Source organism: Chiloscyllium plagiosum, unplaced genomic scaffold, assembly GCF_037043375.1.
Source record: "Chiloscyllium plagiosum isolate Xiang-an unplaced genomic scaffold, Cpla_swu_hap1 HiC_scaffold_48, whole genome shotgun sequence".
In the NCBI taxonomy this organism is placed as follows: domain Eukaryota; kingdom Metazoa; phylum Chordata; class Chondrichthyes; order Orectolobiformes; family Hemiscylliidae; genus Chiloscyllium; species Chiloscyllium plagiosum.
In genome coordinates, this window is record NW_028270186.1 from 13,792,991 (window position 1) to 13,820,482 (window position 27,492).

At 41.4% G+C, this 27,492-nt stretch overlaps 1 protein-coding gene across 2 annotated transcripts; it reads left to right on the forward strand.

Moving 5' to 3' along the window:
• The first annotated feature begins 131 nt into the window (after positions 1-131).
• LOC122543145 (MOB kinase activator 1A) lies at positions 132-27,457 on the forward strand. 2 transcript variants are annotated; one of them, XM_043681512.2, is made up of 6 exons: positions 132-289; positions 3,994-4,160; positions 5,430-5,523; positions 14,577-14,710; positions 18,730-18,893; positions 25,467-27,457. In XM_043681512.2, exons 1-6 carry the CDS (start codon positions 276-278, stop codon positions 25,542-25,544), a joined length of 651 nt encoding a protein of 216 aa, XP_043537447.1. In that variant the 5' UTR covers positions 132-275; the 3' UTR covers positions 25,545-27,457. The 2 variants fall into 2 exon arrangements, with proteins under 2 accessions (XP_043537447.1, XP_087840292.1); XM_087984166.1 differs by lacking the exon at positions 132-289 and adding an exon at positions 954-3,248.
• Positions 27,458-27,492: the final 35 nt, after the last annotated feature.

Consider the following 27,492-nt stretch of genomic DNA (forward strand, 5'->3'; position numbering starts at 1 on the left):
TGTAGGACATACGGGCCGTTATTGGGCGGTGGCTGAGACGTCGATTGGTCTATAGCACTGTCAATCATTCGGTCTGATTTGCATGGTGTCGCGGTGAGGTCGTTCTCGCGACATTTGGCTGTCCAGGGAAGGAGAGTTTTAAGTTTTTTTTCACAGCTTGCTAGTTGTTGGTTCCAACAATTTTTCTCCGAAAACTGGCCCGGACTGTGATGTCTTTCCGGATTACTCTTTAACCCCCGCCGCTTCTTTTTCCGAGTGTAGCAAATTAGTAGAAAATGAGCTTCCTATTGTAAGTATTGGTCGGGTGACGTGCCTCACTCTGGCCCAGTTCGTCCATTCTTCCTGTTTTCGGTTCTACCTTTCTGGAAACTTTGGGCCTTGTAGGCCTCGGTTTCCTTTCTCTTCTCTTTCTTTATCCCCCACCCCCATGTCAATTTTCATCGCTATCGTCCTTAACTTTATTGCTGTTCTTTTCTATCTCACGCCGCTTTCCACTCATGTAACATATGATGTTAGGTTGAAGATTTTCCTGTTGAAATGTTGTCTTTCACAATAAATGGTGAGGATATTATTATTTGAGCGGTCTATCCAACAATGGGAGCCTCTGATGTACTTGGTACATCTTGTTGTCTGCAATCGGAAGTGGTGCATGTGAACATGGATTGCGGAAACAACTTAATAAGACTCATTTTTTACCCTGTTTTTGAAGATGTGAAGCCTCTGAAGGCTAAGATTTTTGCTGTATTTCATCATGGTGTAACTTAGTCAAGTCACTTCAACTAATTGCCTTAACTGCGAATACTTCACTTCTATTTTCTGATGGACATTAGCTGCGAACTGTGAGCATCTTGACCATTTTGTCTTGCCATCATCAGGACAAATAATTCTTTGGACGTTATTATATATTGGGACAGCTGTGGTGTTCTTGTTATCATTTAAGTCTTTTGATTTCCATCTTCAGTGATTCTGTTTTCATCTGAACCAATTTTGTGTGGCTTCATCCTTCTCAGATGACCAGTATCTTGATGAATCCTGTTGTCATTGGCCTACTAGACCATAGGGCTGCTGCTCTTGTTAGAGAGATGACTGATGATTTAATCCAAGTGTCACCACAGCTTAGATGAAGGGAGAGGCTGAGAAGCAGAGGCTTTCATGTTAACCTCACCTGCTGAGGGAATTAAAGCAATGAGAACAAACAAGGAATTTTGACTTCTCTATGTATCCAAGTACAGAATATTAAAATTAATTCATGTTGAGAAGCAAGAACCTCTGATTCCTATAACCCCAGAAATGATGAGGCCGAATTTCATTTCCTAACAGCGAATGAAGGGCATTAATAATTGATTAGCTAAACAAGGGTTTTGTAAACTTTTCATTGGTGAACGATTTCCTGGCGGACAACTACTGAATACTGGATTTAAGTTTGTGTTGCTCCTCCTTGTGGTGTTCCAATAAATTATGAAATCTCTTCTGCGATTCTTTCTATGCCTGGGCAGGCTTTTTCTTTGCAGCTACAAACCTTATCGGACCGTTGAAATATGTGGCTTTGACATAATTTAAAGGTAGTAGCTGTTCTACTATTTGGGGTATGAATCATCCAGTTATTAGAACATCACTGCCTATTTTAGCTAATGTATTTATGGTTATTTGCTTTATATCTGCACAGTCTCTTAGCTTTTTGAAAATGCCGTCTTTTGACGGGAATCAGTTGAGGGGACCAGTGGTGATGCTGCTTCACTCCCAGGATACAGCTGTTTTGGAAAGAGCTTCTTGCCACTCTTGGTGAAGATTATGAAACAAAATATCACAAGGATTGTTTGAACCAAACCGCTTGGTTGAAGGACAAGCATTTTGAGGGCAAATGGAATAAAAGGTTAAAGAGGTCGATTTGGATGAGGAAAGATGGTGTGGCAACAGTAGAACCTAAATACCTTGGACTGTTTGCATTGAATGTTTGTTGACATTTTTTATATACTACAGTTAACGGAAAAACACATGGAGATGAGATATGTACTTGCAGACATGGTCATTTCACAGGGTTGTGAGTAGTGGGAGGTGAATTTGGAGATGGTGTTCCCATACATCTACTGCCTTTGTCCTTCTAGATCAATGATTCTCAACTGTTTTTTTGGCCATGGCCCCCCAGCAGCTCTTCTCAGGTTCCTATTCAAACGGATACAATACAAACAGAAAATCATTTCTTATTGAACACCAAAGAAAGCTTGAACGTTCCGACATACTGGACAAAACTTAAAAAAGACTAGGCCTGATGTTTAATTTCAGGCAATGAGATCCTTGAGCTTGGTGCTTTTCTGCAAGTTTCATGATATTGGGCTCCAAATTAGACAGTGACAGTCGGATTTCGCCTCTTGTTGCGATGTCAATTCTGTTCCTGGATTTTGTTAAGGAAACTACCTTGCAGATTCCACTTTCAACGAGATATGTTCAAGGAAAGGATAAAAAAGGCCGAGCAAGCCATGCTGATCTTTGGATAATGAAGTATGGTGATAATGATTGGGAGAAACCTTGATTGAATACATTGACCCAGTACAGTCTGATTCGTGACTAACTCTGTAGGCATGCTGTGTGGGAGGAGCTTAAGCAATTGATTTACTAGGTGTGCCGAATTCAAATGGTGTGTTGGAAAGATATTATAAAGAGGAGGGAAACTATTGACTTCAATGAAGGTGGTTGCTTGGGTCTTTCATCTGTTCGGTTACGATGGCCCCCAAAAACCGTTGGGGCTTCCCTCCTCTCAGTTTTCAGTCTGTGGCCCCCTTCAAATGTGCCAGAGCCCCATGTGGACCCCATTGCCATCATCTAGAACAGTCATTCTCAGTACGGTGGAAACTCGATTATCTGAATGAGATGGGCGGGCACTATTTCGTTCGGATAATCGATTATTCGGAAAATCGATTTAAGTGCCTTCTGGGGCTTGGAGTTTTAAAATCTGCTCCCCGTTCAGGAGACTCTCAGCAGCACACATTGCATGATACCCAGCCCCCAACACTGATGCTGCCTGAATTGCTGTGCTCTTCCAGCACCACTAATCCAGAAACTGCCTACCCCTGCCCAGCAATGCCCCCCCCCCCCAACCCCTACTCCCCCACCCCCCAGGTCCAGCACAGCCCCCCAACCTGGTCCAATTCTGCCCCAGCACAAAGCGCGCAAGCCCCTGCCATCCCTCCCCTCTCCAGGGCATCCAGACTGCACACCAACAACAAGACTGCTGTAGCTGCCTTTGTGGGGTAAGTCTCCACATAGCGCTCTCTCTCTCACACAGACACAGACACACACACAACGTTTTACTGCAAATTTTTGACAGGTTCCACATTTGCCCTGCACATGACAATGTCGGAGAGATTATTCCTGGGAAGCGGGAGGGGGTTAGGGTACACCCCTCTGTAGAACTCCAGGGAAAGGGTGGGAGGTCAGTCATTTGGAGACTGTGTCTGTTTAATCACTGTAAACAAAAGACGCCATCACTGTTGGAAACACGTCTTTGATGTAATATTTCTATCAGGACCTCAAGATCTCCTTCGGGTAATCGATTTTCGGATAATTGGTATTCAGGCAATAGAGGTTCCGCTCTAGTGGGTTTGGAATGTGCTGTCCAAGGACCTGTGATTTTCTGCAGTGCACATACTACTGCTGAGTGTTGATGGTGGAGAAAATGAAGGACAGTCAAGCTGCTTTGTCCTGGATGGTGTCAAGCATCTTGAGTATTGTTGGAATTGCACTCATCCGTCGTACGTCTGACATGCGCCTTTATAGATAAGTGAATTTTCTTCAGTCGTCAGGTTTGAGAACTTGCATACACAACAGATAAAATTACAGGAGCCTTCAAAAAGAGCTTAAAAGCTTGTCTGCAATTAACTGATCTGTTTGAAAAAGTGAACATTTCATTTTCTCACTGACAACCACTCTTCCACCCCAAAAAAAAGTATTTTGTGTGAAGAATCGCTGGTGATGAATGATTTACTTGCATTTCAGTGGGAATCGAAGTAACAGAACTTTCAAACCAAAGAAGAACATTCCGGAAGGTTCCCATCAATATGAGCTGCTAAAGCATGCTGAAGCAACCTTGGGAAGCGGTAACCTTCGTCAAGCTGTTATGTTACCAGAAGGCGAGGATTTAAATGAATGGATTGCTGTCAATAGTAAGTGTCTGAAACTTGAATTTTACCTGTCTGTCTGCCCTTTTCTGAAAGTTTGAGTCCAGAGATCATATTGCACACCTGTGAACCCAGTGGGACTTGAACCCTAGTCTCCTGATAGAGGTAGGGTCACTATAATTGCACTCTGACATTCCCTGCCCTACTTTTTCATCACTGTCATTGCCCCATATCACCTGCCTGGGTCCTTAACTCTAGAATGCTCTTGACAAAGCGTTTTTTAAGGCTTTCATTAACACCTATCACTTTGAACAATCTTCTTACATTCTTAATTAAGCATTTGGATGTCAACCTCTCTTGTGCAATGTTCTTGGGACATTGCACAAGATTAACTACTTGTAAACAGAAAGCATCTTTGTTTTCTATCTTACTGTTTCCCACATATGGCTTAAATTTGGCACTCAAGATGTATATTGTGCAAGGACGTGACTTTTTCTTGCAAAGGCTGTAAGAAAAACATGTAGTGAAGATGCAGCTTAACAGTTACAAAACTGAGACTTCCAAAAACCCATGTTTGTTATTTCCTTTATAAACTTCTGTAGAATTCAAACAATGCTTCATTTTTTTTTTGAATGGTGGTCACCCTTTTTTCCTGTTATAAAACAGTACCTGAGCAATCTTTATCAGATTCTTTTTCCGTATTCTGTATTTATTTTCCATTCCCCAGTTTCCCTTTTTTAAAAGGAGTATTTGTTTAATTGTTCTGGAAGAGGTAAATCTGTTTCCTTGAATTAAGGGACAAAATTTTCCTGTCCTCAGATTGTTGGAGACTAGACATATGGCCGTCAGGCCCCTTCAGAAGTACTTGTGTGGATCCACATGGCAAGTTTTATCTTGTGATGATACATTCTAATGTTTCCTGGGTCCCTCTGTGAAAGGCTGTTAGTCTAAGCTGAAGTGCGAGACTTCAGACACTTTGTAGTGACTCAGGAATTTTTGATTGGCCACTTCAAGAACTAGACGACAATATCAGAAGTGACCCAACTTGACTCTCACACTCTTTGTTCTTCCCCTTCTCCTCCTTTCCAACAGACCACCCCATCTTCCCCAATCATCACCACCAGCAGTCTCAAAATGAGCACTTATTGTTGGTATTTATAAAATGACCACTTTATTTTAAATGTTAGTTTTTATATCAAGAGGTGCTAAAATGGACCAGGGCCTGAAATGTAATCAAAGTTTGATAACATCAGCATGGCCTCCAAACTAAAGTAGAAATGAATATTTAATTGTTTCTGGTTCTTTTATTTTCAGCTGTAGACTTCTTCAACCAAATCAACATGCTGTATGGAACAATAACAGAGTTTTGTACAGAACAAAGCTGTCCTGTGATGTCAGCAGGACCAAGGTAGGGAAGATCCTATACACCCAGAACAAAATTTTCCGAGAAATGATTAGATAAAATAAGGTTGATGGTGACAACATGCTGGAAGTATCTGTTAGACTCCAAAATGCTTCCAGCTGTCATGATGAAATGTTTTGCGAGCCCAAACATATCTTTCAATTTAATGACTAAAAAGTGAATAAGGACTTCGAATTTACACCGAGAAATTTAAAAAGCATCTTGTAAATTAACCAAGATTGGTATTGATTTTACCTTAAATGTTCAAATTCCAAAACTAATTCTAATAGTTGACATTTATTGGCCGCCTCCTGCTCAAGCTTTGTAATAAGTCAGGTACTGAACAAACTTGAATCTCATAATAATTGTACTAGAGACGAGGAACATTCAATTGTACGAGAGACGAGGAACATTCTTTTTATTTGACAATTCCTTTCTTCCTTTGTCTTTGCCCACCTTCCACCAAAGAACTTTTACAGAAGCATTGCAGTTTTCATCTTGTTAGGTAGTCTCTGTCCACTGGGTCAACTTATGTTACACAGGCATGGTCCCAATTAATCTTGGAGCTGCTGAGTATGAAGCACTACCTGTCAATTTAGATTACAGTGAATAGCTATGTAGTTTCAAACTGGAGGGATTTCTCATTGTTCAGCAGTCTGCATTGATTGGATTTGCAGACATTGATCTTCCTGTTTTCAATCTCTGTATTTAGTCAGAACAGCATAAAACACAGGAACTTGCATTTCCAAGACCCTGACAAGTAATGTGGTTTTGAGGCAGTTTCATAGAACTGAAGTAAGTTTATCTTAATTTAAATAGTGATTCCTTTTGAACTCTAATGCAGACAGGAAAAGACCATTTCTTTCAAAATCTCACTTTAATTTTTACCCCTCGTTTACGAACGATCTTTATTGCCACATTAATGTTCTGATGTTGCACCAGATGGAAACAAGCTTTTTGCTAATGTTGGTCCTTCAAGCTTTGGAGCCCTACAGTACAAAGACAGGCCCTATGGCCCAGACTGGTCAATACCAGCCAAAATGTCCATCCACGCAAAACCCATTTCCTTGCATTTGGCCCATGTCCTTCAAATCCTTTCCAATCCATATATTTATCCAAATGCCTTTTAACCGCTTCCACTGGCAGCTCATTCCATTTGTGTACCACCCTCTGTGTTAAAAAAAGAAGGTCCCTAAGGTTCCCTTTTATTCTTTCCCCTCTAACCTTAAACTGATGCCCTCTAACCCTCGAATTCCCCAACCCTAGCTAAAATTCTGAGTGCATTCACCCTATCCATGCCCCTCCTGACTATAAACATCTCCACCAGGTACCCCCTCATTCTCCTGCACTCTAAAGAGAGGTCCCAGCTTGTCAAACCTCTCCTTAGAACTCAGACCATTGAGTCCAGACAACATCCTTGTAAATTTCTTCTGCAGTCCTTCCAGCTTAATAAAATCTTTCTTATAACAAGGAACACAAACTGAACACAATACTGTGTACAGCACCGTGTATACATAACTTCCCAACTTCTATTCTCAGTGCCCTGACTGATGAGGGCAAGTGTGCCAAAAATCTCCTTCACTGCCCTATCTACCTGTGACTCCTCTTTCAGAAAACTGTGAACCTGAACTCCAAGGTGCCTCTGTTCCATTACACTCCTTAAGGCCCTACCATTCACAATGAAACTCCTACCTTGATTTGATTTTCCAAAATGCAAGACCTCACTCTTAAATATATTAAATTCCATTTGCCATTTCTTGGCCTACGTCCCCAGCTGATCAAGGTACTGCTGCAATATTTGAAAACCTACCTCGCTGTCCGTGATACCGCCGATTTTAGTGTCATCAGCAAACTTACTAATCATGCCCTGTACATTCTCATTCAAATCATTGATATAGGTAACCAACAGCATTGGGCCCAGCACTGACCCCTGAGGTACTCCACCATACACAGGCCTCCAGTCTGACAAGCATCCTTCCTACCATCAAGCCAATTGTATATCCAATTTGCCAGCTTGCCCTGGATTCCATGCAATTTAACTTTCCAGGACAGCCTACTATGTGAAACCTTATCAAAGGCATTACTTCTACAGCTATGCCCTCATCAACCTTCCTGGTCACTTCAGCAAAGAACCATAAGAAATTTGTCAGGCATGATCACCCACTTTCAAAGCCATGCTAATTATTCTTGATCAAACCATGTCTTTCCAAATGCATGTATATCTTATCCCTCAGAATCTTCTCAAGTAACTTACCCACCACAGATATTAGGCATACTCGTCTATAGTTCCTAGGCTTCTCTTTACAGCTCTTCTTGAATAATGGCACAAGATTCGCTACTCCTTCAAGTCTTCTGGGACCTTACCTGTGGCTATCGATGATGCAAACATATCAGCCAGGGCCCCTGTAAATTCTTCCCTAGCCTCTTGCAATGTTCTTGGATATGTTTGGTCAGGACCAGGAGATTTATCCACCTTCATAAATTTTAATACATCCAATACCTCACCTGCTGTGATATGGACTGTCTCCAAGATATCACCACTACCTTCCCCAAGTTCCCAAGTCTTCATGGTAAACACAGGAGAAATATTCTTTGAGAACCTCGCCCATCTCCTGCAGTTCTCCACATACATGTCCACTTTGGTCCTTGAGGGACCCTATTCTCTCTCTACTTATTCTTTTTCCTTTAATTTATTTAAAGTACCTCTTTGGATTACCTGAATTTTCTCACCCAAGGCTTTCTCATACCCCCCTTTTGCCCTTCTGATTTCTTTCAGTCAACTCATCTATTTTCTGTATACCTCCAGGAATTCCCTTGAACCCAGCTGCCTGTACCTGAGCCACACCTCTTTTGTACTGCTCAATATCTCATCACCCAGGGTTCCCTATTCCTGCCAACATTGCCCTTCACCCTCACAGGAACATATAGGTATTGAACTCTATCTATCTCACTTTTAAAATCCTTCCACTTGCCAGAGGTCCCTTTGTCTGCAAGCTCCAGTCTAATTCCATCAAAATTCGCCTTGCCCCAATTTAGAACTTGAACCTGTGGGCCAGTTTTGTCTTTCTCCATAACTATTTAAAGATTAACAGAACAATGGTCACTGGTCCCAAAGTGCTCCTCCACTGTCACCTCAGTCACCTTTCCTGTCCTATTTCCCAAGAGAAGGTCGGGTTTTGCCCCTTCCCGAGTAGGATCCTCTACTCGGGCGACTCTCTGTGTGGAGTTTGCAGATTCTGCCCGTGTCTGCATGGGTTTCCTCCGGTGCTCCGGTTTCCTCCCACAATCCAAAAATGTGCAGGGTCGGTGAATTGGCCACGCTAAATTGCCCGTAGTGTTAGGTTAAGGTGTAAATGTAGGGAATGTATCTGGGTGGGTTGTGCTTCGGCGGGTCGGTGTGGACTTGTTGGGCCGAAGGGCCTGTTTCCACACTGTAAGTAATCTAATCTAATACTGCTTGAGGTAACTTTCCTGAATGCAGTTAACAAATTCCACGCCATCTAAGCCCTGAATGCTCTGGCAGTCCCAGTCTATGTTAGAAAAATTAAAATTCCTTATTACAAACACCCTATTGCTCCTGCAAGTCTCCCCAGTCTCCCTACATATTTGTTCCTCTAATACCCCTTGCCTATTTGGAAGTCGATAGTACAACCCCATTAAGGTCACCATCGCTGCCTGATTCCTAAGCTGCACCTGTAAAATCACACTGGATGAACCTTCAGTTATTTCACCTCTTCCTACTGCTGTGATACTTCCCTTCATAAAAAAAAAATGCAACTCTCCCCTCCCCTCTTTCCACTGCCTCTGTCCCGCTTAAAGCACCTGTACCCTGGCACATTAAGCTGCCGGGAGAAAGTGAGGACTGCAGATGCTGGAGATCAGAGCTGAAAATGTGTTGCTGGAAAAGCACAGCAGGTCTGGCAGCATCCAAGGAGCAGGAGAATCGACGTTTTGGACATGAGCCCTTCAGGTTCCTGAAGAAGGGCTCATGCCCGAAACGTCGATTCTCCTGCTCCTTGGATGCTGCCTGACCTGCTGCGCTTTTCCAGCAACACATTTTCAGCACATTAAGCTGCCGGTCAGGACTCTCCCTTAGCCATCTTGCGTAATGGCTATAATATCCCAGACCCACATACTTATCCATACCCCGAATTCTTCAGCATTACCTTTTAGTCCCCTTGCATTGAAATAAATGCAATTTAATCCAAAAGGCATTCTACGCTCCCTGTCGTGTTCTAGCTGACCTGTCTCTTCAACTTAGTATTTCTGATTACTGTATATCCCGTGAACCTCCTTGCTGTTGAGGAAACCAATCCCAGCTGCCCATCAAGATTAAACCCTCTCTTGCAACACTAGCAAACCTGGCCGCCACGGTATTGATTCCCCCTCCAGCTCAGGTGCAACACCTTCCTCTTGAACAGGTCACCTCCGCCCCAGAAAAGATCCCAGTGATACAAAAATCTGAATCCCTACCCCCTGCACCAATTTTTTAGCCACACATTCATTTGCCATATCCTCCTGTTCTTACCCTCACTAGCTTGTGGCACAGGAAGTCATCCAGAAATTATCACCAACAATGTCTTGGTTTTTAACTTGCTCTCGATAATCACTGTGCAGGACCTCATCCCTATTTCTACCTCTCTCAGTTGTGCCAACGTGCACAATGACTTCTGGCTACTCTCCCTCTCCCTTGAAAACATTCTGCAGCCTCTCTTGAGACATCCTGGACCCTGACACCTGGGAGGCAATACACCATTCTGGATTCTGGTTTATGGCCACAGAATCAATCTCCTACTTGTACCCCTAAACATCGAGTCTCCGATCAGTAAGGTCTGGTTTACCTTTATCCTTTCTCGTTGTGCCCCAGAGCCAGACGTGGTGCCATTAATGTGGCTGCTGCTGCTTTCTCCGAACGGTCATTTTCCCTCCCCTTGTTTTCAAGGGAAATGGCCACAGGGATTCCTGCACTCTGTCTACTCCCTTTGCTTTTCCTGGTGGTCACCAACTCTGACTGCACCTTAGGTGTGACCACCTCACTAAAACTCTTACCTATGAAATGCTCAGTATCTCATGATCCTGAGTACATCCAGATCCAGCTCCCTAACACGGTCTCCCAGGAGCTGCAGCTGGGTGCACTTCCCATAGATGTTGTCATCAGGGATAATGGAAGTCTCCCTGTGCTTCAACATCCTGCAGCAGCAACACGTGCATATCTCCTCTCCAGGCCGGCAATGATTCAGGGTTTATTTTTCAGTTTACTAAACTTTCCTCTGTAAATCAGTTTCCCATCTTAATGCCCAGACAGGCATCCCTGCAGCCATAGCCAGGCACCCATTGGTGATCACCATGAGGTACTGTGGAACCCTGCAAATCTGAATGGTGTTTGTTTCCCTTTCACCTTGTTCTGAATAGTCTCTCCCTCCCAGTCCAACTCTAAATGGTCTTCCACTATCACAGTCTTGGAAGAAACCGTTGTTTTTGTTTTATTTCAGACATGAAATCTACCATTTAGAATTTCTATTTATTTCCTTGGCCTTTTTCTGCCATTCTGATTGCATTGACTCTTGTGGAATAAAGTTCTATTTCTCAGAAACTGGTTGGGATATCTGGTGGCAAGGACGGGTTGGACCGAAGTCTCTGTTTCTGTGCTGTACATCTCTACGACTCTGTGACTGGCCTAACTGCCGTCTTACCTGCTGTAAAACTGAAAAGGACAATTTAAAGGACTTTACCTGGACTTTTTGCTGAGCCACTGCTCTCCAAAGCCCTACTTCTGAGTCTGCCACAACAAATTTAGCAATAGCACTTTTCGCTACCACTCAATGTTTTGTTTTAGTTAGAGGAGGAGGAAAGTTGGGTGGCTGGTGAGGTCCTCCTTCAGGTAGTGGTGACTGCGCAGATGCAAATCTTCACACTGACAGCCAATCTGCTTTGTCACAGTCATCTGCTAGTCCAAAAGTATGGCTTCAATTTTGAGATCATGTTGTACACAAGTCCTGTACTTCCTGATGAGTGGTAATAGTTTGTCCACACATATTCTCTTCTTTGTTGTCCTTCATATGTATCAACTTTGATCAATTCATCCTGTCAGCCTTCTAAACTCCAGGGAATACAATTCCATTTTCTAATGTCTGCTTGTAATTTCACCCTTGGCATTCTTGGAAACATATGCCATAATCTCCAACTCGAGAACATCTTTCACAGAATATAATGTCCAGAACTGATAACAGTGCTTGGTTCTCTGTCTTCTTCACCCAAGATAGTTTTCACGAGTGAAAGACCTACAATACTTGTATTTCATGGGTGCAATGACTTCAACATTTCAGATCTAGAACATACACCCTCAAATGGTTGGTTGTTCTACTGATAATCTGGAGAAGTAGAACTGTTCAAATATGGTTTTCTTCCAGCAGTAGAATCGTAGAGATACATAGCATGGAAACAGTCCCTTTGGTCCAACTTGTCCATGCCAACCAGATATCCTAAATAAATCTAATCCCATTTGTCAACATTTGGCCCATATTCTTCTAAACCCTTCCTATTCATATAGATACCTTTTAAGTGTTGTAATCGGACCAGCTTTCGCCACTTCCTTTGGCAGCTCATTGCATACCTGTGCAAAAAGGTTGCCTCTTGATCTTTTTCTTTTAAATCTTTCCCCCCTCACCTTAAACCCATGCTCTTGAGTTTCCCCAGATAAAATACCCTTAGCTACTCATCCTATCTATGCCCCTCATGATTTTATAAACCTGTATAAGGTCACCTCTTAGCTCCCAATGCTACAGGTAAAATAACCCCAGTCTATTCAGTCTCGCCCATTGCTCAAACCCTCCAACCCCGGCAACACCCTTGTAAATCTTTTCTGTACCCTTTCCGTTCACAACATCCTATAGCAGGGAGACCACAATTGCATGCAACATTCCAAAAATGGCCCAGCTGATGTGGCTGTACAGGACATGACCTCCCAACTCGTGCACTCCATGAAGACAAGAATATCTAATACTGATAAGATTTTTTTGTCTGTGATCTCTTGAAATTTACTATATAAAGAATTAAACTAAAAATGGAAATCTACAAAAACCATACATTTAAGCATCAGTAACAAAGACCTCCGTTAGTGGGTAGTTAAAGTTAAATTAAGCTTGGTCACATTTGTAACTAGCTTTTATCCTGAGGCAAAAATAAAAGGTGGTAATTTTGTAAACTTGAACAAGAACCAAATCATGAAGACATGTAAGTTAAGAGCGAATTGTGTAATAGATTGCCAGTGAGTCATATGGAGCGGAGGTCAGCTTGATATAAATGAGAAATTTTATTTCTGTGTCTCGCTCACTTAAATCCATGTTGAGTGGTAAAGGTCATGTGAGTTTTCAGAAGAGAAGCTTTTAGAAAATGAAGTGCTGTATTCGAAATGAGTCTTGATATTAGATTCAAAACCCTGTTGTGAAGGTAGTGTGAAAACCTAGGTCTTGATGATCCAATCAGTTTCTAATGGTCTCAACTGCAAACAGTATGGACCGTGCTTTGAAATTAGTTTAGATCTTTTTAGCTCCCAAATTTGAAACCATTCTTTTACGTGATTGCATGAGAAAGGATGCAGAGGAGATTGACCATATCTTATGTGCTTTGGAACTTTTCCACTGTTAACAAAAACTTGTTTTCCTTCGAGTAGCAAAAACTGAGGGTGGACTTGATTGAGGGGCTTAAGTAGGGGAAGATAGGAAAGAAAGTGTTCCCCTTTGTAGGATAATCCACAGTCAGGGTGCATAGATTTGAGATAAAGGCCGCGAGGTTCAGAGGGATTTCAAGAGGGTGATGGGGACCAGGAACTCCATTCTCTGAAAGAGTAGTAGAGGATGAGCCATCGCAGGATTAAAGTCTTTCGGTGATCTCTTGGAACTCATTAGGCTCTGGATCACGTTATGGAAAATGTGGTGGGCAGGTGTTAGGTGATTGGGAATGCAACAAGCCAAAGGACATATTTCTGGATTTTAATGTTGCACAGAGCCTGAGATGCAACTTAGAAGTATGCATTCAGAAAGCAAATTTTTACTGCAATTTATTTCATGAGGCATTTCTGGAATGTGAGACATGACTGAGATCTGTCCACAAACATAAGTTACACAAATAGCCCCATGGCGTTTGAATGATCTAACGTTATTAGAAAGTGCAGTTTTTTCATGTATGTGGAATACATGTTAACACTTGTCGTTTACATTTTGATAATGCTCCAGTAAAAGAGTTCATAATTGTACAGACTATTTTTCTTTCATTTGGTAAATGCAATGTGTAATCATAAAGAAGCTAAAAGCATTTTTGGGTATTTTAATTATGATCACATTAGTTTCACACTTCATTGTATCTTGAATTACTCTTTTCTCTTTCACCTCTGCCTCTTTTCCTCGGGTAGTTTGATTCTATCGACTGGGATATAACTGTTGTAGTCCATTGATTTACTTGATAGCTCTTTCTTATATTCTACGCTGAACACGTGTTCCTAGATGTTGAAATTTGTAGTAGAATACATTCCACTTCAACAAGTAACCATGTTGGATGTCAGAGGTTGGTTTAAAATGAAAACCAAATGAATGTGATGTACATTCACCTCAAAAAAAATTAAAACTTCCTTAAGCTCACAGAAGGTTGAAGTGATTTCAGTTCATACATTTTCTGTTCACATTTTTAATTATTCTCAATTAGAGTTCCTTTTTCTTCTTGCTTTGATTCCAGAACTTGTTTCTCTGAGTTAATTTCTTCCTTAAATAACACACGTCTACATTATAGAACAAAGTTGGGAGTAAATATCTGGTAAACAGGGAGTAATGGAAAAGAGTTGAATATTTCTCAGTAGTACACGATAGTCCAGTTGATCATCTGATTTGTCTTGTGCTGTTTGATTCTTTTCCAACCTTTTCTTACAGTCACAATTGTTAAATGCTTTGGCAAATTATAACTGTTGTGCAATGTTTCAAGTATCGATTAAATAGATGTAAATGGAAGATGTGTGGACTGTTTGATTTTTTTGCCATCTTTATTACCACTGAGGATATTTGTTACAGATATGAATACCATTGGGCTGATGGCACAAATATTAAAAAACCAATTAAGTGTTCTGCTCCAAAATACATTGATTACCTGATGACATGGGTACAGGACCAGCTTGATGATGAGACCCTCTTTCCTTCTAAAATAGGTGAGCCATTTTGTTTCATCTGCGTAGGAAAAGTGAGCAATGCATTCTCCTTGAAATAAGCAATGATCAATCAGTAGTACCAGAAAATGGTTTTACATTTTTGGTTGGCACTACACTTGCCCTCTTGTGCCACGATTAGCCACATGTCTGACATATCTCTTCTCCATCCCCTTTCCCCTGTCTGGAATGTGAAACAGCTCATGCAGTTATGATTAGAAACTACAGTTGTTTCGTTCCATTGTCCTCACAAATAAAATCATATCAGCTGACTAAAAGGCAAAGCTTCTGTCTGATTAAATTCTCTTAGTTTGAATTTATGAGCTTGAAGCTTTAATTGGTGAACTTGACATCTAGGACTGCAAGAGGAAACATCTTTCCCGGGAGAAGGGAAGGGGACAGAATAGAAAAGTACTCGTGGTAGGGGACTCGATAGTTAGGGGAATCGACAGGAGATTTTGTGGTCAGGATCAGGATTCCCGGAAGGTATGTTGCCTCCCTGGTGCCTGGGTCCGGGACGTCTCCGATCGGGTTCTAAAAGGGGAGGGCGAACAGCCAGAAATCGTGTTACATATTGGCACTAATGATATAGCCAGGAAAAGGATTGAGGATATAAAAAGTGATTTCAGGGAGTTAGGATGGAAGCCGCAAAGCAGGACGAACAGAGTAGGGTTGTCTAGTTTACTACTGGTGCCACGAGATAGCGAGGTGAGGAACAGGGAGAGGGCGCAACTTAACACGTGGCTGCGCAGCTGGTATAGGAGGGAGGGCTTCAGATATGTAGATAATTGGGATGCCTTCTGGGGAAGGTGGGACCTGTACAAGAAGGACGGGTTGCATCTGAACTGGAAGGGGACCAATGTCCTGGGTGGAAGGTTTGCTCGAGTAGTTCGAGAGGGTTTAAACTAGTATGGCAGAGGGATGGGAACCTGAGCTGTATACCGTAGGTGAGAGTTAATGCAGATGAGGCAATAGCAAGAGGTAGACCAGCTAGTGGGAAGGATTTTCTTAGGAAGGAACCAAAGGATCAGTTAAAGTGTGTTTGCATTAACGCAAGGAGTATCAGGAATAAAAGTGATGAACTTAGAGCATAGTACCTGGTGCTATGATGTTGTGGCCATAACAGAGACATGGGTTTATCAGGGGCAGGAATGGTTGCTAGATGTTCCAGGGTTTAGAGCATTTAAAAAGAATGGGGAGGGGGGAAAAAGAGGAGGGGGTGTAACACTACTAATCAGAGAGGGTATCACAGCTACAGAAGCTTCCATTGTCGAGGAAGATCTGCCTACCGAGTCAGTATGGGTGGAAATTAGGAACAGCAAGGGAGCAGCCACCTCGTTAGGGGTTTACTACAGGCCCCCCAATAGCAACAGGGAGATTGAAGAAAGCATAGGTCAGCAGATTTTGGAAAAGTGTGGAGGTAGTAGGGTTGTTGTAATGGGTGACTTTAACTTTCCCAATATTGATTGGAACCTCCTTTGGGCAGAAGATTTGAATGGAGCTGTTTTTGTAAGGTGTCTTCAGGAGGGCTTCTTAACTCAGTACGTTGACAGGCCAACGAGGGGAGAGGCCATTCTAGACTTGGTGCTCGGAAACGAGCCGGGGCAGGTATCAGATCTTGTGGCGGGAGAGCATTTTGGTGATAGTGACCACAACTGCCTCACATTCTACATAGCTATGGAGAAGGAGAGGATTAAGCAAAATGGGAGGATGTTTAATTGGGGAAGAGGAAACTATGATGCGATTAGACATGTGTTAGGAAGCATGGACTGGGAGCAATTGTTCCATGGTAAAGGCACTATAGACATGTGGAGACTGTTTAAGGAACAGTTGTTGTGAGTGATGAATAAATGTCCCTCTGAGACCGGCAAGAAAGGGTAAGATAAAGGAACCTTGGATGACGAGAGCGTTGGAGCGTCTCGTCAAAAGGAAGAAGATAGCTTACATAAGGTGGAGGAAGCTAGGGTCAAGCTCCGCTCTAGAGGATTACAGGCAGGCGAGGAAGGAGGTCAAAAATGGTCTGAGGAGAGCCAGGAGGGGGCACGAGAAAGGCTTGGCAGAACGGATTAGGGAGAACACAATGGCATTTTACACTTATATGAGGAATAAGAGAATGGTCAAAGAAAGAGTAGGGCCGACCAGGGATAGCATAGGGAATTTGTGTGTGGAGTCTGAGGAGGTAGGGGAAGCCCTAAATGAGTTTTTTGCCTCTGTCTTTACGAAAGAAACGAACTTTGTACTGAATGAAACCTTTGAAGAGCAGGTGTGCATGCTGGAATGGATAAAGATAGAGGAAGCTGATGTGCTGAAAATTTTGTCAAACATTAATATTGACAAGTCGCCAGGCCCGGACCAGATTTATCCTCGGCTGCTTTGGGAAACGAGAAATGCGATTGCTTAGACACTTGCGAAGATCTTTGCATCCTCGCTCTCCACTGGAGTCATACCTGAGGACTGGAGAGAGGCAAATGTAATTCCTCCCTTCAAGAAAGGAAATGGGGAAATCCCCGGCAATTACAGACCAGTAAGTCTCACGTCTGCCGTCTGCAAGGTGTTAGAAAGGATTCTGAGGGATAGGATTTATGACCATCTGGAAGAGCATGGCTTGATTAAATGCAGTCAAAATGGCTTTGTAAGGGATAGATCATGCCTCACAAACCTTACCGAGTTCTTTGAGGATGTGACTAGAAAAGTTGATGACGGTCGAGCTGTGGATGTGGTGTTATGGACTTTAGCAAGGCATTTGATAAGGCTCATTCAGAAGGTCAGGAGGAATGGGATACAGGGGAACTTAGCTGTCTGGATACAGAATTGGCTGGCCAACAGAAGACAACGAGTGGTAGTAGAAGGAGAATATTCTGCCCTGAAGTCAGTGGTGAGTGGTGTTCCACAGGGCTCTGTCCTTGGGCCTCTACTGTTTGTAATTTTAATTAATTGGATGAGGGGATTGAAGGATGGGTCAGCAAGTTTGCAGACGACACAAAGGTTGGAGATGTCATTGACAGTATAGAGGGCTGTTGTAGGCTGCAGTGGGACATTGACAGGATGCAGAGACGGGCTGAGAGGTGGCAGATGGAGTTCAACCTGGATAAATGCGAGGTGATGCATTTTGGAAGGTCGAATTTGAAAGCGGAGTACAGGATTAAGGATGGGATTCTTGGCAGTGTGGATGAACAGAGCGTTCTTGGTGTGCAGGTGCAGAGATCTCTTAAAATGGCCACCCAAGTGGACAGGGTTGTTAAGGAAGCATATGGTGTTTTGGCTTTCATTAACAGGGGGATTGAGTTTAAGAGTCGCGAGATCTTGTTGCAGCTCTATAAAACTTTAGTTAGACCGCACTTGGAATACTGCGTCCAGTTCTGGTCGCCCTATTATAGGAAAGATGTGGATGCTTCAGAGAGGGTTCAGAGGAGGTTTACCAGGATGTTGCCTGGACTGGAGGGCTTATCTTATGAAGAGAGGTTGACTGAGCTCGGACTTTTTTCATTGGAGAAGAGGAGGAGGAGAGGGGACCTAATTGAGGTATACAAGATAATGAGAGGCATAGATAGAGTCGATAGCCAGAGACTATTTCCCAGGGCAGAAATGGCTAACACGAGGGGTCATAGTTTTAAGCTGGTTGGAGGAAAGTATAGAGGGGATGTCAGAGGCGGGTTCTCTACACAGAGGGTTGTGAGAGCATGGAATGCGTTGCCAGCAGCAGTTGTGGAAGCAAGGTCATTGGGGACATTTAAGAGACTGCTGGACATGCATATGGTCACAGAAATTTGAGGTTGCATACATGAGGATCAATGGTCAGCACAACATCGTGGGCTGAAGGGCCTGTTCTGTGCTGTACTGTTCTATGATGGTCTTGTTCCATTCTTCTCCCTGGTCACCCACGAACTGCAGTTTTTGTTCAAGTTGTGATGCCTCTTCAAGTTGATTTTTAGCATTAACTATTAAAATGTACAGTTGATTTTATAAATCTGAATCTTTGAAGCTTTTCCATGTTATAATTCATGATAACTGTTACATTGCAGGAGTGCCCTTCCCTAAAAATTTCATGTCTGTGGCCAAGACCATTCTTAAGCGTCTCTTCAGAGTTTATGCTCATATTTATCACCAGCATTTCGACTCTGTGATGCAGCTTCAGGAAGAGGCCCATCTTAATACTTCCTTCAAGCACTTCATATTTTTTGTTCAGGTAATATGTTCTGCATCACATTTCAGTGCACCCTTTATATTGCTGACCTCATGAATTTAAATATTAATGTATATTACATTTCATCTGTTGTGTATACAATCTAGTCACCAGTTTGAGTTGTTAATGTTATGCAGATTGCACAAGTTGAGGAAGTATAATATCATGATGAATTCCAGGATGAATTTCAGATCTGGAATCAGTACGCCTCAGGGTTTCTTTGTCTAATGTAGCATGAACTCTTCCCGTTCACCTTTTTCTATTCTCTACATTGACCTTGTTTATTTTGCCCCCGCTATCTGCAGTTCTGCATTGAACTTGTTAAATTTGAGAACGCTTGCAGTACAGATCTAATATCGAGACAGAATGCTGATGACCTCAATGGTGTTCATCATTGTGTCCTTGTTTCCAAAATACAGTTCTATTATACAGCAAGATGATTGACATCATTGACCAAATTGAGGAAGACCTGAAAATATCTCTTTCCTGGAATCAACAAAGCCAAAACTAAATTTGTGCATGATAATGACTATAGGAAGGCTTCTATTTCCTCTAGGTGATGAGTTTGTTTATGTTTTGATGTGCACACACACAACTGCATCACATGCTGCAGTTAGTAATGTGCCATTTCTACATTAAATTATCCCAAGAAACACACAAAATAGGAGCTGTAGTCAACCATTCAGCCCTTAAAGCCTGCTTCACCATTCATTATAATCATATCTGATCATCCAAATCTTCTTTTCCCCCGATATCCTTCTGATGTCTTTAGCCCCAAGCGCTTTATCCAAATCCTTGAAATTGTGCAGTGTTTTGGCCTTGACTGTTTTCTGTGGTAGCGAATACAATAACTAACCACTCTCGGTAAATAAATTTCTCAGCTTAGTCTTCAGTTTCCCACCAGCTGCAAAAATTGGGAACATCCTTCCTCCATCTGTGCTGTCCAATCCTATTAGGATTTTATCATTTTCTGTGAGATCCACTTCCACACCCTCAGTTCCTCCTGCTTTTAACTCCAGTAGATATAATCCTACCCGATTCAACCCTTCCCCATATGTCAGTCGTGCGATCCTAGGAATGAGTGGGATACATCTTTTGCTGCCCTCAGATAATGAGACCAAAACTCTGCACAGTATTCCAGATGTGGCCTTACCAAGGTACTTTTAAGTTGTAGCATAATTTCACTGCTCCAGAACTGAAATTCTCTTGTTTTGAAGTCCAGCATAGCATTTGCTGCCATGATCATTTGGTGAATCTGCATGCGTGTTTTCAGTGACTGGTGGATGAGAACACCCAGTTCTCAGCACATTCCCTCAAACAATTTCTAGCCATTCAAATAATAATGCACCTTGCTATCAATGTAGATCACCTCACATTTATCCACCTAATACTGCTTCCTCCTCACAACTCACCCTCCCACCCAATTTTGTGTCATTTGCAATTTGGATAGAGTACATTTATTTCCTCCTTCTAAATATTAATGTGTATTCTGAATAGCAGGGCCTTAGCACTGGTCCTGCAGTCCCCCACGAGTCACTGCGTGCTATTTAGAAAAAGTCTTGTTTATTCTTCCTCTTTTTGTTTCCTGTCTGCCAACTAGTTTTGTTGAACTGAATACACTGACCCAATTGCATGAGCTTCAATTTGACATGGTAACATCTTCCACAGTACCTCTTCTGACAACCTCGAAGAATTCCAGGAGACCTGTCAAACAGTTTTCCCTCTCTTATACGTATGCTGACTCTGACTGATCTTACCATTGCGATCCAAGTGCACAGCTATTAAACCTATGACAACGGACTCTTGTAATTTTCCCCGTTGCCGATGTCAGGATGACTGGTCTATAATTCTTATTTTACTCTTAGCCTCCCTCTCTCTCTTCAAATAGAGAAGCTGCATTAGCTACCCTCTAATCTGTAGGAAGTCTTTGAGTCCAAAAAATCTTTGAAGATGACCACCAATGCATGCATTATTTCTAGGGCCACTTTTTTTTGGAATATAGATTATCACACCCTGGATTGGCCTTTTATCCCATCAATTTCACCAAAGCTATTTTCCTACTCGTATAAATTTCCTTCATTCCTCCTCCTCATCATTAAATGCTTTGTTTCATATTTCTGGTCTGTTATTTGTGTCTTCCTTTGTGAACACAGACAAAAGTAGGTATTCATTTGGTCAGTATTTTCTTTGTTCTCCATTACAAATTTCCATGTTTATGATTGTATGGTTATCTACATTTTGTATTTACCAATCTATCTCTTGTCATGTTCCTATAGAAACTTTGACAGTCAGTTTTTAACATACCCACAAATTCATTCTTGGACTCAATTTTCTCATTTGGAATGAATACTTTTGTCTTCCTTTTCTGAATTCTGAACTCCATTCGTCAACTTGTTTTTGTTTTAGAATCAATTTGTATGCCTCTTCTTTGGATCTAATACTGTGTCTGGTTTCCCATGGTTTATCCAAATTTGCCTTTTTTTACTTCTGTGCTTGGCATGAGTGAACAATTGTTGCACTTCACTTGGGCTCTTTGAATGTTTGCCATTGCTTTTGCATCACTATCTGTTTATGTCAACACCTCTTGCCATCCCAATTTTCTCCATTTACACTGAGAATCCTAGTCTCAGAATCAACTGCATAACTGTCCAAATTAATCAATCCTATTATGATCACTCCTCCCAAAAGGGCCTTGTACAACCAGTTTGCCAAGTATTTCTTTCTCATTACACTACCAAGTCAAGGATGACCTTTTTACTAGGTGGTTTCTCAGTGTATTGGTCCAAAAAACCATCATGTAAAGACTCCCAAGAAGTCCTCCTCTATGGTATTGTAACTAATTTGCTTTGCTTAGATATATGGAGTTTAAAGACACCCATAATTACATATAAGTTTGTTGGATGCATCTCTATAGACAACTGCCCCAAAAAATTGTTGCCCTTAGCATTTCTCAGTTCTATCCATAAAGAAGCCTCACTAACATCTTGTACAACCTCAACATAACATCCCAACTTGTATACTCAAAGGTCTGAGCATTGAAGGCAAGTGTGTTAAATTCCTTCTTAACCACCCTATTTATGACACAGACTTCAAAGAATTATGCATCTGAATCCCTAGGTCTCTCTGTTCTACAACACTACCCAAGACCCTACTTTTATATAAGACCTGCCCTTGTTTTGCATTTCGGTAAAACAAATCATACATTAAAATAAATTAAACTCTATCTGCCACACATCAGCCCTTTGACCCAATTGATCAAGATCTTTTTAATCTCAGATGACCTTCACTTCTCAGATGAATTTTGTATTCATCTGCAGACTTAGTAACCGTACCTTCTACATTTGTATAAATGACAAATAAAAGTGGACCCTGCACCAATCCCTGTGGAACATCACTGATCACAGGATTCCAGGCTGGAAAGCAACCATCCACCACTCTCTGTTCTTGACTTTAATTCCCCTTCCTTTGATTTCCTGGTTCCCATTTCCATGCCATTTAACGCCTCCCAACTACTCTCTCGCTATTACTCTATACGTCAGTCTCTTTTCTGCTCAGATGTAACCCATCCAGTTTGACTGCTCCACATCCTGTAGAACCAGTCCTCATTCCTCAGGAATCTGAAACGGTCCCCTGCGGACCATCTCTTCAATCACATGTTTATCTGATGTATCCTGCTATTTTGACTTTGACTAACACATGACACTGGTGGTAATCCTGAGATCACTACCTTGGAGATTCTTTTTCCTAATTTACTTCCTTACTCCCATTTTTCTGCTCTTGGGGCGTATGTGTTTTTTTTTTCTTTTGTAACTGATATATATACCAAGACCACTGTTTACTCTGCCCCTCCAGAATGTTCTGCAGCTGCTCTGAGACACCTTTGACACCAGCATCAGGGAGGCAACATACCATGAACAAAAACAGAAATTGGTGGAAAACTCAGCAGGTCTGGCAGCATCTGTGGGGAGAAAACAGAATTAACATTTCGGGTCCAATGATCCTCCTTCGGTTCAGTTGTGGAGGGTCACTCGATGTGAAACATTACCTCTGCTTTCTCTCCACAGATGCTGCCAGACCTGCTGAATTTTTGCAGTAATTTCTGTTTTTGTTTGACTTCCAGCATCTGCATTTTTTGTGGTTGTTTAGTGAGCCAATATACTGGACAAGAGTCTTATTTGCAGGCAAAGAAATCTCTGTCTATTCTTTTTACAATTGAATCCCATGGAAGTATTGCATTCACACATTTGTTGTTTGTCCTATATGCAGCAGAGTCAACCATGTTGCATTGATTTTGAATGTTGCTCCTTTCCCCTGAAAGGCCACTCCTGTCAACAGTATCCAAAGTGGTATATCTGTTTTGTAGGGGAACAGCCAAGACATTCGTGCACGACCTGCCTGGTTCTGTTGCTCAACCTAGTGGTTACCCATTTCCTTCCTGCCTGTGGAGTCTGAGCCTGTGATGAGACTACCACTACCACAACCCCCCCCCCCTCCCATATATGCTTTCAACAATGTTCCACAGGGCCCCCGCAGCCTCTTCAGCTCTAAAACAAAGGCTTCAGGAGATCATTCTTGCACGTAGGCTGGCTGTGGGGACTCAAACTGTGCCCAAACACCCACACCACAGATTTCAGTGCTCTTGCCATGATTTACCCCTTGAAATTAAATGTTTATAAATTTAAGAATAAGGAGTAAGCCATTCAGGACTGAGATGAGGAAGATTTTCTTCACTCAAGAAAACCTGTGGAATTCTTTACAACAGAAAGCTGTTGGGATACGTTTGTTAGATATATTCAAGAGTGAGTTGGGAGTGGCCCTTGTGGCGAAAGGGATCAAGGGATATGGAGCGAAAGCGGGAGTGGGATACTGAAATTGTATGATCAGCCATCATCACATTACAGGCTCAAAGGGCCAAATAGCCTACTCCTACACCTATTTTCTATGTTTTGGAAGATGCATTATTTTAAATACTTGTGGGCCCTTATTCACTGGTTATCTTTATTATGCTATGTAATTTTTACCAACTATAAAAGGACCAAAAAAAAAGCAAAAAGTACCTATTCCCCTCTGCAAGGAATTCCCACTGTTTTAAATTCCAAAAAAACACACACACACTGGCTGTGCTTTGCCCTGACTGGTCTTGTGGAGCTTGTCAGTAGAGATGCATGAATACCAGAAGGAGTGTTCATCTATCCATTTTTCGCAATGGATAAATTGAGCAAAAACATCCCTCTGCTGTTTTGGGGAAGTACTGTCGAGAAAGTTACAGCCAGAATCTTTCTTAACTTGCTCTTTTTCGATCAATTCAACTTGGTTTGCTTTTAAAAGTTAAACTTCACTGTCAGAAAAGTCTTATTCTGGATGTCAACATATCCCTGCATCTCAAAATTGCTTCCTCTGATGCAACAACAGCATTAGACAAGGATAATTTTCAAGTCAAAACCGACATTGCTGGAGAAACTCAGCAAATCTGGCAGCATCTGTGGGGAGAGAAAGAGTTCATGTTTCAGGTCTGGTATGACTTGTGTAAAACTGAGAGGAGCTGGTTCATGCCGGTTTCCATGCTTGTGAACAAATGGGAGAATGATTACTCTGATTCTGAGTGGAACAGATGGTGACAGTGTCCACAGCAAAGGCCAAAGGAAGGACCAATGGTGGTGAAGGAGCAGTATAGTTGTGAACTAGTGGAGGTGCTAGGTGTTGAAATGAGAAAATTCCAGGTGTTAAAATGACAAAATTAATCCACTCAGGAGGCGATGGCCGAATGATATTCTCACTAAGCTATTTAATCCAGAAACTCAGCTAATGTTCTGGGGACCCGGGTTTGAATCCTGCCAGGGAGGACAGTAGAAATTGAATTCAGAGGGGAAAAAAAATCTGGAATTAATAATCTACTGATGACCAGGAAACCATTGAGGAAAAAATCCATCTAGTTTACTAGTGTCATTCAGGGAAGGAAATCTGCCATCCTCACCTGGTCTGGCCTATATATGACTCCTGACCCACACCATGAGTTTGATTTTTCAATTGCTCCCTGAAGTGGCCAAGCAAGCCATTGAGTTGTACTAATCGCTACAAAGTCTCTTCAACGGCAAATAAGTATTGGCGATAAATGCTGGCCAGCCAATAATGCCCATAAACTATAAAGAAATAAAAAAACTCAGTAGTGAGCAAAGTCAACAAGGCACAATCTAAACACAGCAGGAGTGTTGTAATCAAGTGAAGGACGGTGATTGTGTGATACAATTGTTGATCTTGAATCCCAAAAGCTGTAAAGTGGTGAAGTTTTTTTAAAAAAAAACCATTGTGTTCTTTCTCCAGCTTGCATTGAGCTTCATTGGAACAAGTTTTAGTTAAATGGGGTTATCAAATGAAGCATTTTACTTGAAAGTGTCCTTAAGAGCCCAGGGATAAGTCTGTATAAATCTGTTCAGCTCACGTAGAGCTTTGAGACTTGAGGAATCATTCATATTTTTGTTCCAATAGCATATACTTCAGCTTTTGGTTGGTTTATTTCTGCTAATATTTTTGACAATCCATCTTGTTCTGACTAAGTTTTCTCCTCTTCCCTTTCAGGAATTTAATTTGATTGACAGGAAAGAGCTTGCTCCACTCCAAGATCTAATTGAAAAGCTTGGATCAAAAGACAGATGAATGTTCTTCAAGAATTGAAACCATTTTTTCCACATCAGCGTGATCTTAGTGCTTCTCTTTTTCTACCTTCAAGATCCCCATTTCCTGCACATACACAGTATGATGTGTGATCATTGTGAGCATGCTCTGTGGAAAAATCCATTGTCTCTGTAATTGTTAAATAGTACTTCAATATTTAGGATGAATAACCTTTGGATAAACAAGTCAATAAGCTGTTGGTTCTAGCCAGATGTCAGTGTTCTGAAGACATTGCCAATCAGCCATGTTGAAAGATTCAAAGGTGCCCAAACATTCTACATGATCATTTAAAGGATATGGCAGTATTGATTTTGTTTTCCTCTAGGTGTGACTAGCAGACTTAGCAAAATGTGTTGGTTAAAGCATGCTAAAGACATTTAGGGAGGAGAAAACTATTGCTGCGTTAGTTTGATACTCAGATTCTTGATGGATGGGTTTGTAGTTTGGATTCCTGGTTTCTGCATGCTCCATCTTCTTGTGCTTTTATTTGAGGAAACATGGAAAACTAATTTGATTCCTGTCCTCAAATTAAAAGCAAACTGGAACTTGTGCAGATTGAATGTATGTTTTGAATGGGTTGATTTGCAGTGTGACTGCAGGTTGTTCACACTGCAAATAGATCAATTAATTGTAGACTAGTTAATTGTACACAGTCTCTAAATGTACTTCTTGGATTTAAAAGACAGTGGAAAAACTTTTGTACTTTGTTGATGCATACATATACATTTATACATTAATCTCTAATGATGTTAAAGAAGCTTTGATTCAGTGGGGCATGTTTTCCATGTCTTAGGCTGACAGTACAGCAATTTGAAGTTGAGAAATTTTCAAAATCTTTACTCTAAATTACTCTACTTAGGTTTCAGTTAATTGCTTCACAAGAGTGATGGGTTTTAAATTGAAGGCACATGTTCAAATTGTTTTGCTTGAAGAATGTTAGAGTAGGACAGTGACATACAAGAGAAAGTACCACTAGTTGATGTTTTTTTAACCTTCAAAAATTGCCTATGAAATACATGTACCGAGCTGTCAATATACTGTCTGTAACCAGCTGATGATTGTAAGAATTTACTGTTGTCATTTAAACGTTTTTCTATTGTTTGGTTTCTGACAATGCATTTTCTGAACCACTTTTTGGAATTTCTAAATCGCCAGTCAGTTTGACTCTTGTGACTGTAATTTTGGATTATATCACAGAGCATGTACGATTGCATATTGTGAAAACTGTGTTGCCTTTATTTCTTATGTTATTAGATGCACTTTGGGGACTGTGCCCAGTTGCCTTAACTAGACTACTTTTTCAAAACTTGGTCAGTCATGCTTTAATATTGAATATTTTTTTTAATGTTTTTACACACAAGGTGAATAAGAAACTTTGCAGCAGGATATAACTTTTTAACCTGTGATTGCATAATAGCAATAGTCATGGGGCAAGGGGGTCTTTTTTTTTAAGAATCTAGCAATAATGTGCTTTAAGTAAATGGCATTTTTTTTTTATATTTTTAAATATCATTGTCCAAATATGGGTGACTACTGAAAATAACCACCTGCTAGGTCTAAGCATTTTAAATTGTATTTTGCTGCGGTCAAAGCTCTGGAATAGTTTCCCTGTTTAATGGTTGAGAAGAATTGAACAGTCTTGGCATTTAAGTCACTTGCATTCTTATTATCAAGTATTGCTGTTAGTTCTTTTCTGTTGAGCACAATAAAAAGGTTGAGGAGGTTTACAACTGAACTCCAAGTTTGAAGTACAAGTTGAGTGAAATTTTGTTAATGTTAGGATCTTCTTAATTTCACAAACCAGGAAGAATTCCAATTTTTCAATCATAATGTATCCAATGAACTATCCTGTACAAAAGCTTCCTTCAACTTTGGTTATTATCATTGTAACCATGTTCTCCGTGTGGTCATTTCATATCATGTAGGATTG

Coding starts and splice junctions, on each gene's coding strand:
- LOC122543145 (XM_087984166.1), top strand. CDS start 2,722: ATGGCCCCCAAAAACCGTTGGGGCTTCCCTCCTCTCAGTTTTCAGTCT. Junction 14,711..18,729: donor CCTCTTTCCTTCTAAAATAG/GTGAGCCATTTT, acceptor GTTACATTGCAG/GAGTGCCCTTCCCTAAAAAT. Junction 18,894..25,466: donor ACTTCATATTTTTTGTTCAG/GTAATATGTTCT, acceptor CTTCCCTTTCAG/GAATTTAATTTGATTGACAG.